Source organism: Berghia stephanieae, chromosome 1 (assembly GCF_034508935.2).
Source record: "Berghia stephanieae isolate SIO BIC M18660-M18661 chromosome 1, UCSD_Bste_1.3, whole genome shotgun sequence".
In the NCBI taxonomy this organism is placed as follows: Eukaryota; Metazoa; Mollusca; class Gastropoda; order Nudibranchia; family Aeolidiidae; genus Berghia; species Berghia stephanieae.
This window is the reverse complement of record NC_088360.1, coordinates 114,034,078-114,052,755: the sequence shown is the minus strand read 5'-3', so window position 1 is coordinate 114,052,755 and position 18,678 is coordinate 114,034,078. Positions and strand designations below refer to the sequence as shown.

The 18,678-nt window shown below is 33.9% G+C and overlaps 2 protein-coding genes across 4 annotated transcripts in view; one reads left to right on the top strand and one right to left on the bottom strand.

Moving 5' to 3' along the window:
* LOC144962793 (mitogen-activated protein kinase kinase kinase 1-like) overlaps window positions 1-8,805 on the top strand; it is a 39,854-nt gene extending 31,049 nt beyond the window's left edge. Inside the window, exons 22-23 of the mRNA XM_078896052.1 lie at window positions 2,389-2,555; window positions 4,171-8,805. Coding sequence (XP_078752178.1) covers window positions 2,389-2,555; window positions 4,171-4,177 — 174 coding nt within the window. The 3' untranslated portion in view covers window positions 4,178-8,805. The remainder of the gene's footprint in view (window positions 1-2,388; window positions 2,556-4,170) is intronic.
* Window positions 8,806-15,581: 6,776 nt separating this feature from the next.
* LOC144962792 (peroxiredoxin-2-like) overlaps window positions 15,582-18,678 on the bottom strand; it is a 17,542-nt gene continuing 14,445 nt past the window's right edge. For all 3 annotated transcript variants that reach the window (XM_078896051.1, XM_078896049.1, XM_078896050.1), the window contains 3 exons: window positions 18,501-18,623; window positions 16,959-17,089; window positions 15,582-16,302 (listed from right to left, as the gene is read on the bottom strand). In XM_078896051.1, the coding sequence (XP_078752177.1) occupies window positions 16,214-16,302; window positions 16,959-17,089; window positions 18,501-18,623 (343 nt within the window). In that variant the 3' untranslated portion in view covers window positions 15,582-16,213. The remainder of the gene's footprint in view (window positions 16,303-16,958; window positions 17,090-18,500; window positions 18,624-18,678) is intronic.

The following is an 18,678-nucleotide window of genomic DNA, read 5'->3' as shown; positions in this document are numbered from 1 at the left end:
TGTGACCAACCATGTTTCAACCAAGAAACATACAGAAGCTGCATCATCTACAAAGTCAGCTCCTATTTCATCATTCTTTTCAAGAAACTCCGAGGAAGATTTGTTTAAAAAGCAGGTCACACGTGCAGAGCTTCTTTTTGTTTTTTTTCTTATTGAACACAATATGCTGTTAGCCATTTCTGACCACGCAGGTCCATTGTTTAAAACTATGTTCCCTGATTCCAAAATTGCCCAGTCGTTCACTTGTGCACGGACAAAAGCTACTGCACTGACAAAATCTTTAGCTCAGCATTACTCTGCCAACCTCGTCACTACTCTACAGACACAGCCATTCAGTCTTGCGACAGATGGAAGCCATGATGGAGGGTCTTCACAGATCTACCCTGTTGTTGTGAGATTCTATGACAGAGTCAAAGGAGCTGTCGTGACTCAATTGCTCAGTGTTGTGGAATGTAATGGGAATTCAACTGGGGAGAATATTTTTCTGATGCTTAATAAGGTTCTAACAAAATTCTCTATTCCTTGGAAGAATGTTATTTCATTCTGCAGTGACAATGCTTCAGTGATGATGGGTGTTCATAAAGGTGTTGTGAAGTTCATCAAGGATCTTCAACCAGGAGTATATGTGAATGGTTGTGCATGCCATCTACTTCACCTTGCAGCCAAAGCTGGAAGTAAAGAATTACGGAAAGACATTGAAGGTACTTTGATTGACATATATTATTTCTTAGATAAAAGCACCAAGAGACAAAAGGAATTCAGGAGATTTCAGATCGACTGTGGTGTTAATCTGCATAAGATTTTAAAGCACGGAGCGACCCGTTGGCTCTCACTGCATACCTGTGTTTCTCGCCTAATTGAACAATGGGAACCGCTTAAACTTTACTTTACTGCAGAATTTAATGCATTGAGCGATTCACAACAAAAAAGCAGTAAAAATGACAGGATCAGAAGAGTTAATAGATTTTTCACCAGTCCAACTTCTCGTCTCTATTGCCTCTTTCTGCGGGATGCCTTGCCACTGTTCACATCATGCAACCTTGCTTTTCAACAGGACTCTCCTCAAATCCATGTAATGATGCAACGCCTTCATGACCTGTTCACAGAGCTATTAATTCGATTTGTGAAGACATCAGCAATTGAAAGTGAGTCAAACATTTTTCAGATTGAGCACTGGCTTCGAAAAAATCAAGTACCGAGGGAGGAACTGAAAATTGGCAGTGATGCTAGGGCTTATTTGTGTACTCTTAAGGCAGAGAAGAATATAGATAAGTCGGATGAAGATGAGTTTGTTAAAGATGTCAGAAATTTCTATAGCTCTTCTTTAAAATACATTGTCTCTAAATTTCCTTTAGACGACGACGTTTTGAAGCATGCTCAGTTGCTAAACATTAGAGAAAAGTCTAAAATTCCTGAGGCTAGTGTTTCATTTCTGAATGATAAGTTTGGAATCGTGCCTCCAGAACACACAGATCAATTGTTGTGCGAATTTGCAAAATTCAGGATAACAAAGTTTGATGAGGATGTAACAGAGGAGAAAACAGTGGACAGACAGTGGCATGGTATCAGCCAGCTAGAGACCATGGACAGGGAGCAGAAATTTCCATTACTATGTAAATTGGCTGAGGCTGTACTTTCAATCCCCCACTCAAATGCAGACAGTGAGCGAATTTTTTCAATGGTTCGCAAAAACCATACTGAGTTTAGGTCAGCAATGTCAACAGAGACTCTCTCATCATTGATGGTGATGAAAACTCAACTGCTTGCTCAAGACTGGAAGTGTTTCTCTGTCGGCTTGGAGGATACACTCTTGAAAAATATCAGGAGTGCTACCTCTGATTCCTGCAGAAATAATGCTGCATCTGTGATGCAGCTTGTAAATATGTACATAGGATTCTTCCTATTTTGGTGAGTATAAATTATGTATTTTGCTGTAAAAGGTAGTTTTTTCGGTTTGAAAATTAAAATCCCAGTTTTGCCTGTAAAATCCCAGTTTTTGGCCTCACAGGTCCCAGGTTTGCTGGTGAGAAGGTTGGCAGGTCTGGTTATAGTTATGGAAGATAATTTTTTCCTTGTAATTCATCTCTATCTAATGTAGTTATTTTTTTTAATTTTAAACATCTGATTTGTAAACATTTGAGTGCATTCCTCATAGTGGGATCTTGTGCTGGTGTCTGGGTGACTTTTAGGTGATCTCAAACTAAGTACACTGATGGTTTCACGTTTCAAGTCAGTTGACATAATACCAATTTGAGGTGATGGGTTACATCTGTTGCTTTTTAAAGAATTTATAGTGTTGACAAGTAAAGTAAAGACACATATTAAGATTTTTCTCTTCTTCTTTCTACTAGTTTTTCCATTATGTTCATTTGTACTCATCCCATTTAGATTGCATCATCGATCGATTCACCACCGATTCCCGAAAAGTTATCTCCTCCTATCAAAGATCTAATGTTGAGATGTCTGGAGCAAAACTCAGAAGACCGGCCTTCAGCCAAAGAACTACTACTTCATCCACTCTTTACACAGTGGTTTACATCAAGTACTTATGGAAAGTAAGTATGTGTTTCAATGATTGGGGGAGGGGAGAGTGAGGATGAACATTGTGATTGTTATATATAATGTTTATCTTGATTTCACTAGGAATGGAAAGTTAAAAGCAACAATATTTTGTCACTTCTTTTTACATGAAATTGTTGTCTCACAAAATGCTGTAAAAGAAGAAGGAATCTGATGCATCATGAATTAGTGTGTACGTTTTTTGTTTGCTTGTTTTGGTTTTGGAGAGAGGGGGGGGGGGGAATCCGTAAAGATAAAACAAGGGTTTTACTTTTTATACATATTCAGTATTATGTGTGACATATAAGGGATTGAGCTTTTCTATAGCGCAATATCCACTAAAAGTGCTCACAGCGTTTTACAAGGGGTCCCTGACCAACAGCAACATGCAACATTTAAGACTGGACATGATGCCTGTTAGGCGATAGTACAATTTTTTTGGACAGACAACGCTGTCAAAGACCAGGTACTCATTTTACACCTGATTACGGTGAGAGAATGTGAGTAAAGAGCCTTTTCCAAGGACTCGACTATGCGTCGAGCGAGGCTCGACCCCAGGACCTTCCGATCCGAAGCGAGTCAATCCACAAGACCACATAGCCGCACAAGGGATTGGTAACATTAAGGTATAAAATGAATTTAGAAAGTGATAAAGGTGTTAAACCCTCTTATGCAATTCAACCCAATCAAGTGCTAAGTCTGTTGCAAGTATCGGTAATCATGTTTCTGCTACCTTGTCATCATTCTTCTTTAAGACATCATATCTCTCATCATGCCATCCACTTTATGACACTTTTTACATCTACTACTTATGTCATTCATTGTCTTCTTCCAGTTCTTCGTCATTTCATTTTTTGTCAACACTCCTGTTTCTGCTCCATCATTCTTTTTGTATATTTAAATATGCATGTGACCCAGAAATCTAATTTATTTTATTCTATAATATATTTATTTTAGCTAGTTTTGTGATTTTTTTTTCTTTCTGGAGGCTCGTGATTAACTTTTTTATATTCTTGTTGGTAACAGTTTGAAAAATGAGATTCTTATATTAACTCACTCAACTCTAACACCGACTATATATCCGTAGTTTACCTGGTTACTTTTACCCCATGCCTATTAATTACATTTTTTCTGAGGCATAGTATCAAAGCTAATGTTTTTAGCTTTTACATGTTAATGGTAGTTGAATAAAAATATCTATGCACATGCTCATTTTTAATACATTTTTTTCCAATTTTGAAAAGTAGCAAAAATCTCTAGGATTGAGTGAGTTAAGCATGTAATAACAATTATTCTGCTCGGAAAGATGAAACCACTCACTATTTCTATGATTTTTAAAATTTGCTGACTGAAAACCTTTTTGAGTGATTCCATTTTTAATAGAATATGCCTCTTTAAAGAGTATTTTTTTTAAATAAGAGAATTTAAAATCCTGACAACTGAATAGTATCATCTAAACAATGGAATATCTTGTTTTTTCTGCCGGTGATGTTTGAAAATTTTAATTGGTAACTTGAATGTAGTAGTCTTAGTATTCGTTTCTTTTGTTTATTTGTTTGATTCTTACTTCTATCTTATGAATGAATTGGTATTATAATATTGATGTTACAGGACCTGAGAGATTGGACTTCGAAGATTGAGACCAAGTGCCAAGTGAATTATGGGTTTCCATAAAAGCAACTTTATTTCAACATTTGAAGCTGGATCTGCCCCTGATGTGACAGAATAGATGATCTTCATTTGGGGAATTTGGGGGGGAGGGGGGGGGGGGGAATAGAAAGGAAATTTATTGATCATCGTTACTTGAAAACAGATGTCATTAACACCCAAGCCTAAATTAAAACAGGGTCTTGTTTTTTTTCTATTAAACGATATTTTATTCACTCGATGCCAAAATATAAGAGGGAAATGGTTAAAAACAAACAAAACAACAACAAAAAAGGACAAGAAATAGGGGTTAAAAAGTGACTTAAATGAAATGGCTCAATTAAAATGGCAGCTAATGTTTTTAGTATTTTCTGTATTGAGTTGTAAATATTGTAAAATTTTAGCCATTTATACGGGCATGTCTGTTTCTGTCTGGAAACACTATTAGGTTGTTACTTAGTCTTTTGACTTTGTACTTACCCAAGGATTATTAAAAGATTTAGCAATAGTAATTGGATAAGCTGGGCTAATTAACGATAACTGACTCCAAAACGAAATTAATGCTGAACAAATTTTTAATCTTATTTTAAGATGCAGTTAACGAAGACTACGTTGTACCAGTTTCTTGCTTTACACAAACAATGACTGTGATATTTCTGTAAATGTCTTAAAAGAGTATTGATAATAATATAATGTGTATTTACCACTACAGTTTTTAATTCTGTTGACTTAATCATGCCAAGAGCATGCATAGACAGATACGACTTTATGGACCATATGCTCAGTTTTCAGACTGCTGCCTTTGGTTGCGACATTTTAAAATCCATTAAATCCCAGAATATGTCTGTATGATTCATTGGTTTTATAAATAAGAGATATAGAGGAATTATGTTAAACCATGCATTAATAACTTTCGACATGCTGTCTGTCTTTATGTCAGCATTTCTATACCTCTTATTTGTAATTTCATTCAAATGAAATCCTACAAATCTATTCAGTTCGGAGCATTTATCTACTGGGGATTTGAAGCATCTCCTGACTCTTCAAAACGTTTTTGAATGAATTAATTGAGCAGATTCATGTTTAACAATTACTTAGATAAGCAAAAACCAAAATGCATGCAATATTGAAATCAACCCAGTTTCTAATACTCGGTCAATATTTGTATGTATCATTGGTCTCCTCTATAGACATATCACGCAATTCGTTTTTTTAATCATAATTTTTAACATGTTTCAATGAAATGTTGAGCTGAGCATTAATAGAAAACTGACTACTGAACTATTTGTTTCACATTCAGAAAGGTGCTTTCAAAGCATTTTGCCTGCATTTACATCGTCTCGTATTTATGAAATCCATTTTTGGTTGTGATTTTCTTTTTTATCTCTCAATTCTTTTTTAAAAACATGTTTCCTTTGTTATTTTCCCCCAATTTCTTTCTTTCGAGATTCATTTTTTGCTGTTGATCTCGGCTTCTAGTTGATCATTTTTTCTCAATGTTAATTGAATTACATCAACCAAAGTTTAAAATCAAAACAATGTTAAATGTTTATTACAGTTTACTAAAGCTCTTCCAATGGTTACAAAAAGTAAAGTTGCCCAGTGCCTTACTGTGACAGCATATAATCAACGAAATTACGATATGACAGCCTTACTTGTATTACATCACATACTTCTATTTTCCCATTTTAAATCTGTCTTCCTTAATTATTCATACAAGGTTGGATTGTTATTGCTATGGAGACCATTATGACCTTGGTCTGTTATTCTTTCCATGTGGCTCTATGTCCTAGTTCAGGAGTCAGACTATTTGGTATCTCCTGCTGTCTTTTGCCGAGAGGGAAACAGTCTAGATGAATTTATCTTTATGCGGTGATGATTCATTTTAAAAATCTTGTTAACCATCTCTCAATATTACTTTTTTTTATAGATATCTATAAATATTTTGTAACAATTCGAGTGTTAGCCTATTTTCAGGAAAGTAAGCTTGTATCTGAGCTCTACTGGAAATGGTCTGAGACTAGATGCTGGGATAGATTGTTCTTGGATTTGCTTCTGTTCTGTTTGATCTAGTCTCCTTGTCTTTTTAAAATATTTTTTCTTGGCTGCCTTTAGCCTAGCTAAACTCTAGTCTGTAATGTTTTGACTCTCCCACCTTATCATTTTTACTGGTACCTACTGAAATAACCTGAAAGTGTCGCTAGCACTATGAAACCCCTAAAAACAGACAGCCTCACATGCAACTGTTACTGCTATCAAGGCCACTATTAACTGTTGTTGCTGTCAAGGCCTCTATTAACTTGATCTGGTCTTGGGATACGATGCCTTCTTCCTTCCTTCATCTGTATTGTGTTGATCCGCCTATTTCCTGCCTTGTATTTGCTCAAGCATATTATATATTTGTGGTAGGGATTGTAATACTAGATTCCATTGATTCTGAAAAGAATTTGAGATTGATGAGCATCCTCCATTGAAGGAAGGTTGTCCAAAATTGGGCTTTAAGGGTCTGTTGATTTTACTTAAATGTTAAATAACAATGTGAAATTGAAAGTAAGCTTCAATTTAATATACGAAAACAAATAATATGTAATATAACATATTATCTGTTTTTTGTATATTAAATTGAAGCTTACATTCAATTTCACATTGTTATTTATTTCTTCGAGCTTCGAGCAGCAACATTTACATTAAATGTTAAATGAATTTATGAACAGAATCACGATGTTGATGTTATTGAAAATAAATAGCAGTTAAAACATTTTAGTATTGAAATCATCCGTCCACATTGACTCGACACTTAGCAATAGTTTTGTGTCAGTTCAAAAGAGCATTTTTAAGTTACAAAATCCAAACGTTAATCACAATCATAAAATTATTTTCACACTGTCGATTCACAGAAAACATTAGTAATATTGTTTCTGTTTTGCATATCAAATTGTATTTTATTTTCAGATTGGACATTGCCTACTACTTTTTTTTTCTTTTGGAGGGGGAGGGGAGGTACCAGAAGCAGCTAGAATAAAATTAAAACTAAAACAGTGCATTTTTCTACCTCTTCCATTGAAGAAAGCACATTAGAACTGTTGGTTAGTCAAAATTTACTCTTTGTACAGTAATAAATGTATCTATTTCAGGAAAATTGACTAGTCTGAATAATTGAAAGTAATGAACAGGTTAATTCCAGAACTGTTTTAGCTCATCTCGACTTTCAATGATTACCAAAGTTTCTTTTTTTTTTGTATGACTTTAAAATTTATTGTTATGTAGTAAGTATATTTATAAGGTGATTGCAATATTCAAAGTGAAAACTATCTGAAGTTTGCACAATGAAAATGAAATTTGATCCAACTTATCTAGGTACGTGTTAAACTGAAATCAACATGTACGAACTGCTTAAAAATAAAAGAATAAATTTTTGCGAATCAAAACGAAATGTTGCACTCATTTATTCTGGTTTCTGTATTATTTTTTAATGAATTGATGTCATTGACAAATGTTCCCATCTTCAGAAAAAATAAGGAGTCGAAACCTATTCCTTCGCCTTTTGAGTGTGTAAATATTTTACAGCACATTCCAAAGGCATTTGCCTTTATCTATTTAATTCTTAATTCTTTCCAGTCTTTCTCCCATTTGGGTTTTAAAACAATGACTTCAGCAAGATTTAACTTTTGTTATTCACAGGACTTTTTTTGAATAATATTTTTTTTTTTTAAACAAATTTAAAGAAAAATCCAATAGCTTTTTTACAGCACCTGTTTAAATTTTTATTTGACACTTAGCATTCTCTTAAGCAACTGATTAAATATTTGCGCAAATTATATAAGGGAAACCCAGAATCTTACAAGTGGTCATCATTGAACATTTGAATTAATTACATAACCGAATCAGATATGAATGGAGTTAAAAACATCCAGGATATGTACTTAATTGGGACAGTTTACTTATAGAGACGAATTAAAACCAATCTAATCGCGACCATATTGCAACGAGATTTGTCAATCCTGAAGAAGAGAAAAAAATACCTACAAGAGTTGAGAGGCTCTATTGAATGTCAATGCACTATCCCCTTTTTATTGGCTAAGTTCCATTGGAACAAATTCTCTAACCATGTTAATACTTTTCAAAATTTGCACTTGATACTTCAACCTTACAAATCAGATGTAAGCGTGACACTTGTCAAACTTTTTCATTAGAAAGATGTTTGCACATTATTTCACCTCATTGAATATTAAGATTTTTCCAGACAAGGCAATACATTTTGTAAGTTTTGGTTGGAATGGAATTTAGCCACATCAATAAAGGGGTAATCAAGGCATTATTGATTTCTTATTTCGGAAGCGCAACGAATTATATGTGCTTCTCATTGTTTTTAAAAATTCACAACTCCACAATTACTGCCTCATGTGATTCATCGTAAAATAATACTAATCAAATGAAAACGCATAATTCTGTTTGACATCTATGTTTACTAGAACTGCCTTTTGAATTTTTTTTTTCAATTAAAACTTTTATGTATTTTTAATTTATTAGTTTTAGAAATGTCTGAATTGATTTTATTTATAGGGTAATACAATCAATAAACAAATTAATTTCATGAAATGATGTGGTTTGACGTTTTAATTGTATCTTTAATCCTTGAATTACTGGATGGGGTTCCTGACCTCTCATAGTAGGCAGGGAGGTACATACTGTGTCTTCTATCCCCTTATATGTTATCCAACATGCTTTCTGTCTTTGTCTTGGAATGAGATTATTTGGTTTTGTCCTGGCCCTGGCTGGGAGGGAAACAGTCAAATGCATAGTTATTGTTTTGGGAGATGATATTTTTTTTCCTTGTAAATCATCTCTCTATTATGTATTATTATATTTGTTATTTTGACTGTATAATGTAAGCATTTGAATGTATTCCTCTTTGTTGGGTCTTGTGCTCTTGTCCGGATGAGACTTATAGGTGATCTCAAACTAAGTACACTGGTGGTGGAATCTACATCTGATCCTTATTTGTTCCCAGTTCCCCTTTATCTCTTGCGTGCTTGATGTAATTCTAGAACTTTTTACTATCCCATTTTCTTCCTTTTTAGCGGGTGGTTGGATGGGAGCATCACCCTTGAATCATATACCTATGATGTCCGCATGGGTGTACGATCTGATAGTGATGTCGTTTCTTCTTCTCTTTACTAGCCTATCCTGCTTCTTTGGTTTGTGATTGTATTTTTGACAGGGGATATTTTTTTTTTCTGTAAATCTTCTGCCTGTTTGTTCTTGGTTATTTATAATTTAGCTTATGATATCTTTAGGTTATGATTTTGATTTACATTTGTACTATTTTTGTTAGATTGCTTGTTTTTTGTTTCAGCGGTCTCTCATATAACCTCAATTGTGTTGGAAGAGACCTAAAGCAACAAACAAACAAACAAATCTTCCTTTTTACTGGCGCTGATATAACCTACATGTGTTGCAAGCGCCGTAAAACCCTTAAAAACAACAAACAACAATCTTTGAATTACAAAGTATTGTGGTGTTAAAATTGTGGATCGTAAAAGTATTGGACAAAAATGAATGAAAAGCCAAATTCAGAAAATTATGCAACAAGAAACGATCTCAACTTTACTTAAGTCAATAACAAAAAAAGTAGGAAGGAATATCATGAATATGATTACCAGCTTATAACTTATATGGTTTTATATTGTCTGAAGTATCTGATCATAATTGAAATTGTTTCTTGTTAGGCATGTTTTAAAAAAGATATTTTCATTTTTGTTCCAATACCTTGTTTAGTGCATCTCTCAGTATGAAATGTAAACATGCTGATCATGTGCATCTGGATGCGGCTTATGCAAAGGGATTGTTCTGGAATATTTTCTTTTCACCTTCTACTGGGCACTGGAGTCGGTGTGTTGTGGATCAGTTTCTGTGGCTTTTTTAGACTAACAAATGCTTACTCTTTTATCTCAAAATGCTTTATCAGACCTAACGCTCCCAGCTACTGGTTGGGGTTCCCGACCTCCCATAGTGGGCAGGGAAGCACTGACTGTCTTCTTATCCCCTCTATTATCTCGCTTCCAACTGGCTTTTTTCGTTTCGAAATAAGATTACTTGTTTTGTCCTTCTATCAGAGTCCTTGGCTGGAAGGGAAACAATTTAAGTTTTGGGAGATGATAATGATATTGTTTCCTTGTAAATCCTCTCTCTGATCTGTTGTGTATTGTTCTATTTGTTTTGAATGTATAGTAGTATAGGCATTTGATCGCATTCCTCTTAGTGGGATCCTCTTTTGTCTTGATGAGACTTCGAGGTGATCTCAAACCAACTGCAATGATGCAGTATCTACATATTATGTTCCCTATTCATACCATTCTCCAATCAAGACTTTCTGACCCCTCTGTTCACTCAGCAGTGAATGGTTAGCTTGGTATGTTAGATCTGGCAGAGAGTATTTTGCGATAGACTAGCAGCATCCTATCGAAATTGTTACTGTTCATTTAATATTACAGTGGAACCCCCTGATAACGACATTGATCCGTGGTACGATTTTTTTTCTATTTAAGACCAGTAAAAAAAAAACCTCCAAATAACGACGCACTTTTTGATAAGACCGAATAACGACATCATTTTGGCGATTTTCGGCAGTTTTCGTAGATATCTGATACTAAAAATACCGAGTATGAGTACTCAAAGTGTATAAAAACGATTCCTGCTTGAACCAATGAGAACGCAGCTTTTTTTGACGAATCTTGGCTGATATGCATTAATAAAAACCAAGGTATATGTAAGTGTAAGCAAGTACACACACAATCTTGGAAAATGTGATATTATGTGGTGATAGTAGTAGTAGTAGTAGTAATGATAATAATAATAATAATAGTAGTAGTAGTAGCAGTAGTAGTAGTAGTAGTGTTTTTGTGGGAGGAGGAGGAATTTTATCTAACTCGCAGCGTCCGAATTACCTGTTTTTGTTTATTTTAAAGGGTTTTACAGCGCTTGTGACACATCTATGTCATATCAGCGCTAGTAAAAAAAAAATTGGATAGTAAAAAACATTCTAGATTTACAATTGAAATGACATAAGAAAAAGTAAGACAAAGGGGAATGGTTTAAATAGGGAACAGATGTAGATTCCAGGAGCACCTAAAAGTCTCATCCAGACACACGCACAAGAACCCTCTAAGAGGAATACACTACAATGTTTCGTTTGTTTTGTCAATGTTAATAAAAACTGGTCCCGCGGGCCTTACCACGCCCACTTTGTCCGCCATCTTGGAAACCTCTAAATAACGACACCTCCGGATAACGACATAAAAACTCGGTCCCGTGGCATGTCGTTATCGGGAGGTTCCACTGTACATTGAAAAATGTGAATGTTTAAAACATAATATCCAGCAAATTTGTTTCAGATGCTTTAAAAGGGGTCCAAGCTAAAAGCAACACTTGACAATGATGCGCCCTTAAGGCGCTTTTACAAATTTTTTTTCTTGATAAAAAAGATATATTTGTTACCTACCAGCAGTTAATTGATGAGAATATTAGTGATCTGAACACACATGACAAGTGTTATTGTAGAAGCCGCCCTGTTTTTGTTTTTTACATTTTCTTAAAATCACCTCTCTGATTCAGGGTTAGAGTTAAAGTCAAACGCCTCTGAGCCTGAACCAGTGCAGCATAGAAAACTCGGAACTGGTCGGGACTGAGTTGTTCAAGGTTTCTGTGTTTTTGAGATTCCCGTGTTGAGTATTATAAAAAAAAAATAATTAAAAAATATGAAGAATGTGAGGGAGGTAAACGTGGGTGGTTTCAGTTAGGTCTCTTTAAGGTGGAGCGTTTAGTTGTCTTGCATCTTTCAGGGGTGGAATAAGGTTCCACTTTGAGTGCGTTGTATTAAGAAGACAAAGCCAGCACAATCTGTTAATTATACACTCAGTACCATCTTTACCTGTGAATCCAGTACATAATTACTATCACACCTTCATGCCTCTCCCATCACCCCTAATCGCTTGTTTAAAATTGATGTTAATATTAATAATATATAACAGAAATAGCCTCAGGCCTTCACTGCCTCGCTATTCTTCCACTGGTACATACTGGTAGAGTACACATTAGAATTAGAATGAGGCATCCCATGCTTAAGTGCAGAGAGACGCCAAATTAAAATTTGACTCACAGGAATTTCAGACACCACTCGGAGGAATTTTAATGCCGAAAGAGGAATTTCGCAATAAAGTAAAGCTCCAAAACCTAGTGGTGGTAGTGATGATACATGGGTAGTGGTTGTAGTAGTGTTGGTAGTGATGATGATGTGGTGGTTGTTGTAGTAGTAGTGGTTGTGTTAGTAATGATAGTGATGATAATATGGTGGTGGTGGTTGTAGCAGTGATATTGATGATGATGTGGTATTGGTTGCTATTGTAGTGGTTGTAGTAGTATTGGTAGAGATGATGTGGTGGTTGATGTTGTAGTGGGTGGTGTTGGTTGTAGTAGTCGTGGTATTGATGATGATGTGGTAGTGGTGGTAGCAATGATGATGTGGTGGGTGGTGGTGGTTGTAGTAGTTTAGTTGTGGTAGTGATGATGATGTGGTGGTGGTGGTAGTAGTGGTAGTGATGGTGATGTGGTTGTAGTTGTAGTGATGATGTGGTGCTGGTTGCTGTTGTAGTGGGTAGTGATGATGTGGTGGTGGTGGCTGTAGTACATGATGATGATGTGTTGATTGTAGTAGTGGTAGTGATTATGATGTGGTGGTTGTAGTTGTAGTGGTGGTAGTGATGATATTATGTTGGTGGTTGTAGTAGTAGTTGTAGTGGTGATGGGGTATGTTGGATGTAGTGGTAGTAATGATGTGGTAGTGACGGTTGTATCGATGGTAGTAATGACGCTGTGGTGGTGGTTGTAGTCGTGTTAGTAATGAGGTGGTTGTGGTAGTGATGATCACGGTGGTTGTGATAGCGGCTCACACTTTATTGGAAAATCTCACTAGACAATATCACTTAATTAAGAGGTTTGACAACTAAGGTGAAGTCTGTGAAATTTCAGTTATTAAGACAAATTGCAAGACCTTACTTTAAATATTTTAAAACATCACAGTACATAAACTAACTATAACCCAACACAGGCATGGTCTTTTTTTTTATAACAAAATCTAAAATTAAGAAAGGTCTTCCATCAGTCATAATACAGTGGTTGACCTGACGGATGCTCACTGATGTGAATTTGATATTGTCTTTGATAACTCAAGTCCACTGACTGCTGATAGGTTCACTGTAAGAAGAAAACTCATTTTTGGAACTTTATTTTTGCCCCTTTATTGTTTTGGTCACACTGGCGTTATTTATGAACCTAGGTGGCTAATATTATTATTATCACTTTAAAGGACACAAAACAAGCTTTCTAATGTTGTTTTTCATTTTTAATTCCTTATTGTATTTCACGGAAAGCAAATGAAGTAAAAATTTATCAAGTTTTAAATTATTAGTATAAAAACTTTTAAAAGTATAATTACATTTTAATTATATTGGTATATCATAATAGATAAATAATAGAAGAATATCTCTGCCAAATTTAATTAAAATTGGTAAAATTGCAATTTTATTCTACCAAACCTCTTTTTTTTTTTTTCAATTTTCACTTAACCCTAATTTTTTTCATACTTAAATACATGAAAATGACCTTGAAAATGATACCTGTCACTTGCCATTCATTTTTTAATTGAAACAAAATCACTGACTACAATAAGTGGGTCAATTCTGCCGCAAAACCCCAAACTTTTCAGATCGCTGTGAGGAGCTGGTTTGGAGACAGCAAAGAGATCACAGATTCTCTCTGTAAAATGGACTAAAATTTTCAACAATTCTGGAACCGTTTGTCATAGAGAAACAAATAAGGTATCCAATTCCAATCAAATTAAATGTTAGAGTGAAGTGCCACTTCGAGCCACATTAACAACTTAAAATTGCCAACGATTACTGTCGATCTATTCGAACCATGGAAAAAAAATGAAATCCCTTTAAAACAGTTTAAAGATGCACCTTTTCTCCCAAAAAAAATTTTAAAAATCCTAATTTGATAATCCTGGATGAATTTTAAAAATATCAAATTATTTTGTCACTTTTTCATCTTAGAATTTTATTCATTCTCAGGTCTGATCCATACCAGTTTCAAAACAAACAAATGTGAAAAGTAAGTTACTGATCATTTTCAAACAAAATTAGCTCAGAATCAGAAGAATAAAATCAGGCAAGTTAATGTGTTACTACCTGGTTTAACCTGATACAATCTTTTAAGTTTTAAGCCATAGCTTAGTTCTATTTAAATTCCATAGCTTTATTGGCAGACTAAGACACTGGTCAAACATACTTTGCACCCCCCTCCACACACACAAAACATATTCCAAACACATGCAAGTGTAATGCATTAACTCACTCAATCCTAGAGATTATTGCTACTTTTCAAAATTGGAAAAACTGTATTAAAAATGAGCATGTGCATAGATATTTTTATTCAACTACCATGAACATGTAAACATTAAGAACATTAGCTTTGCTACTAAGCCTATAGTTTGTCTCAGAAAACTATAATAAATAGCATGGGGTAATAGTAACCCTGGGCATACTACGGATATAGTCGGTGTTAGGGTTGAGTGAGTTAACTAACATTTAACACCACATGGAGAGCGATGACAGCTTTAATGTCTGTTCAATAAAGCAAAAGAATTTTGTCAACAGATGCGAAAGTGATTGTACAATTTGTTCCAGATTTCAGTGTTTGCCTCACAATGTGTTTGAGATTTTCGTATTGCCAATAGAGTAGAAGGGTTATAAAATGGAATTGAGAAGTGTTTTGAGATTTCCATGCTGCACTGTAGTTCACATTAAAGCAAGATGTGTCTTTCAAAGTGAACAACAACTTGCAATACAATAGATCTTCATTGGATTGGGTTTCTATGGATATCCCCTTGTTATATGGCAAGGTTTAGCAGCTGCCTTAATATACCATTATTTTGGGGTGAACTATGGGTAGAAAAGTGAGTATAGATTTCCATTTTGTCAATTTGCACTCTGGCTTACTGTTGTTAGGAGAAATGTTGCCAGACGCCCAAAAAAGATTTCAAAGGAAATTCCTGTTGTTCGCCATTTAATTTGTAAACAAAGAACAAAAGAAGTTCTTCATGGCAGTTCGTTATTGCTTATTCATTAATTGCAGTAAAATCTTATTGAAATTATAAAGAGGAAAAAATGAGGCACAGACATGCTGTTATTTCCTATTGTAAATGTAAATTTCATAATTTGACTTACAAATCCACATTCTCTAACATGATACTAAATAAGGGCGGTTAGTCACATTGTCAACATTTGTCACTGAAGAAGTTTAAAAAACAAAATGAATAATACCCACAATTTTATTACACAAAAATGGTAGTAACTTCTTTTTAAATAATGAAAACTATGACCAAAATACAAAGAGTAACATAAATGGGATAACAAATTAAAGCATTTTAAATGGGTGATATGGATTATTTCATCAACAACAATATATATATGTCCTTCAAATATAATTTCAATTTATTATGATAATATTTGGATGGTACAATAAGGTATTCCACCTAAATTTTTATCATATTAGTTTGTTGAAAGTTGCAGCTAAAAAATATGAGTATCTTACCCTCCTTATGACAGAACAATTTTTAATTAATCAATCAGTGTTTGATGACTGAGCACAAATGAGACAAAGCAAGTTGAATATTTTTTTTCGCCGCTGAGACTAAGACCTACTTCAACATCATTATTAAAATATCAAGGAGATGTAATGTCATGCACAGTTTGATATATAATTTAGTTGCGTATTCATTCTGTAAAAAAAAAAAGAAAAAAAAGGAATTTGCACATGATCTAATTCAAATAAACTTTTATTTAATCTCAAATTTTATCATGTGTGTAAAAGCCAAATTTATTTTATAAAACGCGTGCAATAAGTAAACAATGATAAAAGAAAAAGAGGAATGTGGATATTAAACCGTTTATTTTGAAACTTGATTAAAGTATTTTTGACTTTCTTTCGGATCTGGCTTCATTGTTTCCTTGCCTGGTTTCCAGCCTGCAGGGCACACTGAGGAAGAGAAGCAAATTAAATCATTCTTAAAACAGGAAGAGAAATTACCAACTGCAGTATTTCTCATAAACTTGGCCCGCATGAAAACTTCCATATAATTTTATTACTACTTATAACAAAAAGCATTTAGTTCATTTCCATGACATTTTTCAAAACGTATTCCTACAATGATATGATAAAACATTTTTAAAAAACAAAAACAACTGGCAAATCGCTAGTTGATAAAAGCAAAAAACAAGTCAATAAATGAGCTGACACACAAATATTACAGAGGCTTATCTAACTTTTTTCTTTAATTCTTACAGTGTGATAACATTGCTATTCATAATTTTTTCCTTCAATTTTTCCCTCTGTGTTAAAACATCATTATAGGCTACTCCCTTGTTTGGGATCTTGAATATGCAGTAAGTGCATATCAATTAGTTTGTGGTAAGAGAGGTTGGTGGTATTAAAGGAGGTGGGGGAATATAATCTTTATTCCAATCCATTCCCACTGTAACAACATGCGTAATGAATAGAAAGTTGTCTTGTTTCTGAGCCAAGTAAGAAATCTAAACATTATCAGAAAAAAAGCAAAAATAAATATATAAATAAATAAAATTTGAAGCAAGACACTAAAATGGATAGATACAGAGTTTTTCCTAGACTCTCACCTTCTCCATGTTTGTCTGTAAACTGGAAAGCTTGAACCAACCGGAGTGTTTCATCTACAGAGCGTCCCACCGGAAGATCATTCATGGTTATTTGTCTCAAATTCCCCTTGTCATCAATAATATATAAAGCTCTGAAAATAATCAAATTAAAGAAATAATACAGTGACTGTACACTTGACTCAATACACCTACGTGTAAAGAGGGCTGTGAACCCCTTGTAAAGCACATTTAGTGAGTTTTGCTTTATATAAAAGGTCATGTATTGTTTTGTTTTTTTTTCTTTTTTTGTCTTTGTTTTTAATTGTAACAGGATCTATAGTCATAGACGATTTAGTTTACACCCAAAACTGATCCAAAGGATATCTTACTTTTAAACAGATGATAATAATAAAAAAAAAAGCCTCAGCTGTTGGCATATTACACTGGGCAAATAAAATTAAAATGTTTGAATTGTAACGTAGCTACCTAAATCAATGTTAGCATCCATGAATAATTACATATATAATCATATATGATGTAAAACATTTGTGCAAAGTTTTATCGGAAAATCTAAGGACTTGTAAATAAAAATGGATTTTATTTTTATCTAAAAATGTATGAAAAATATATACCAGTACCAGTCAACAACATATAAATATGAGTACAGAGTTAATGAAGCCTTACTCTGACGTGATATAAAGTTCTACTTTAAGAGAGTCTAAAATTACTACCATTGCCACCAAATACGGATTATTTGGCACAATGTCTGCTCCACATGCAATTTTAAGTAGATTGTCAAGGAAGCCGATTCCTTAAATGAATATCCCTTTGTATAATAAATATAATTTCTTCACTTTAAAAGTTAGCAAGTGCCAACCATTGATTTTTATGTGATCCATCACAAATATTGTGAGCTCAATTTAAAATGAAACTGGTCCATAGATTGACAGAAAATGGCATCACACAGGTGACTCGCGAATGTTGAAAATATAATATACAGATGAAACATGCAAGAAATGATGAGAAAAATTAGATAACTGACATCTTATCTTGAAGGGTCCATAGGCATAATTAGGTAATCTTTCATTTTATAAATGCTATTGTCATATGGATTTTATCTGGACTTTTTATGACTTTAAATTATGAGCTCGAGCAAGCAAGCAAGCAAAACAAAAACAAACAAAAATTTAAAAATTTAAAAAAAAGGTCAAACCTGATTTGAAATTAGTGTAAGATTTTTAAGACTGAGACATGATTTCAAATCTTCAATATAACACTTTGATGAGATGATGATAATTAAATTCAAAAGATTTAAAAAAACAAAACAACAAAAAACAACATGCGATACTCAAGATTTGAGAGAAAGAAAGCTGAAACTGCTTACTCAGGAATTTGCTGCATGCAAAATGTATCTCATGGTGCAATAGTTTAAGCCTTTATATAGCGTACTCCTCTCCAAGGACATTATTGATTACAAACAATTATATAAATTCATTTTTTTTTAAAATACAAAAAGATTCTTTTTCAAAAAATGAATATAGTTCTAAAAAAAAAATCTATTACCTAAATGCAATGCCCTCATCAGGTTTCAGGCAACCATATTTCTTGGATATTTCCTGCGTCCTATCTGCTAGCAAAGGAATCTTCATGGGACCAAGACCTCCTTGTTTTCGTGGAGTATCAATCCTGAAAACAGTTGATGATGCAATTCAATCATTTTTTTCCTAATAATTTACCTGGT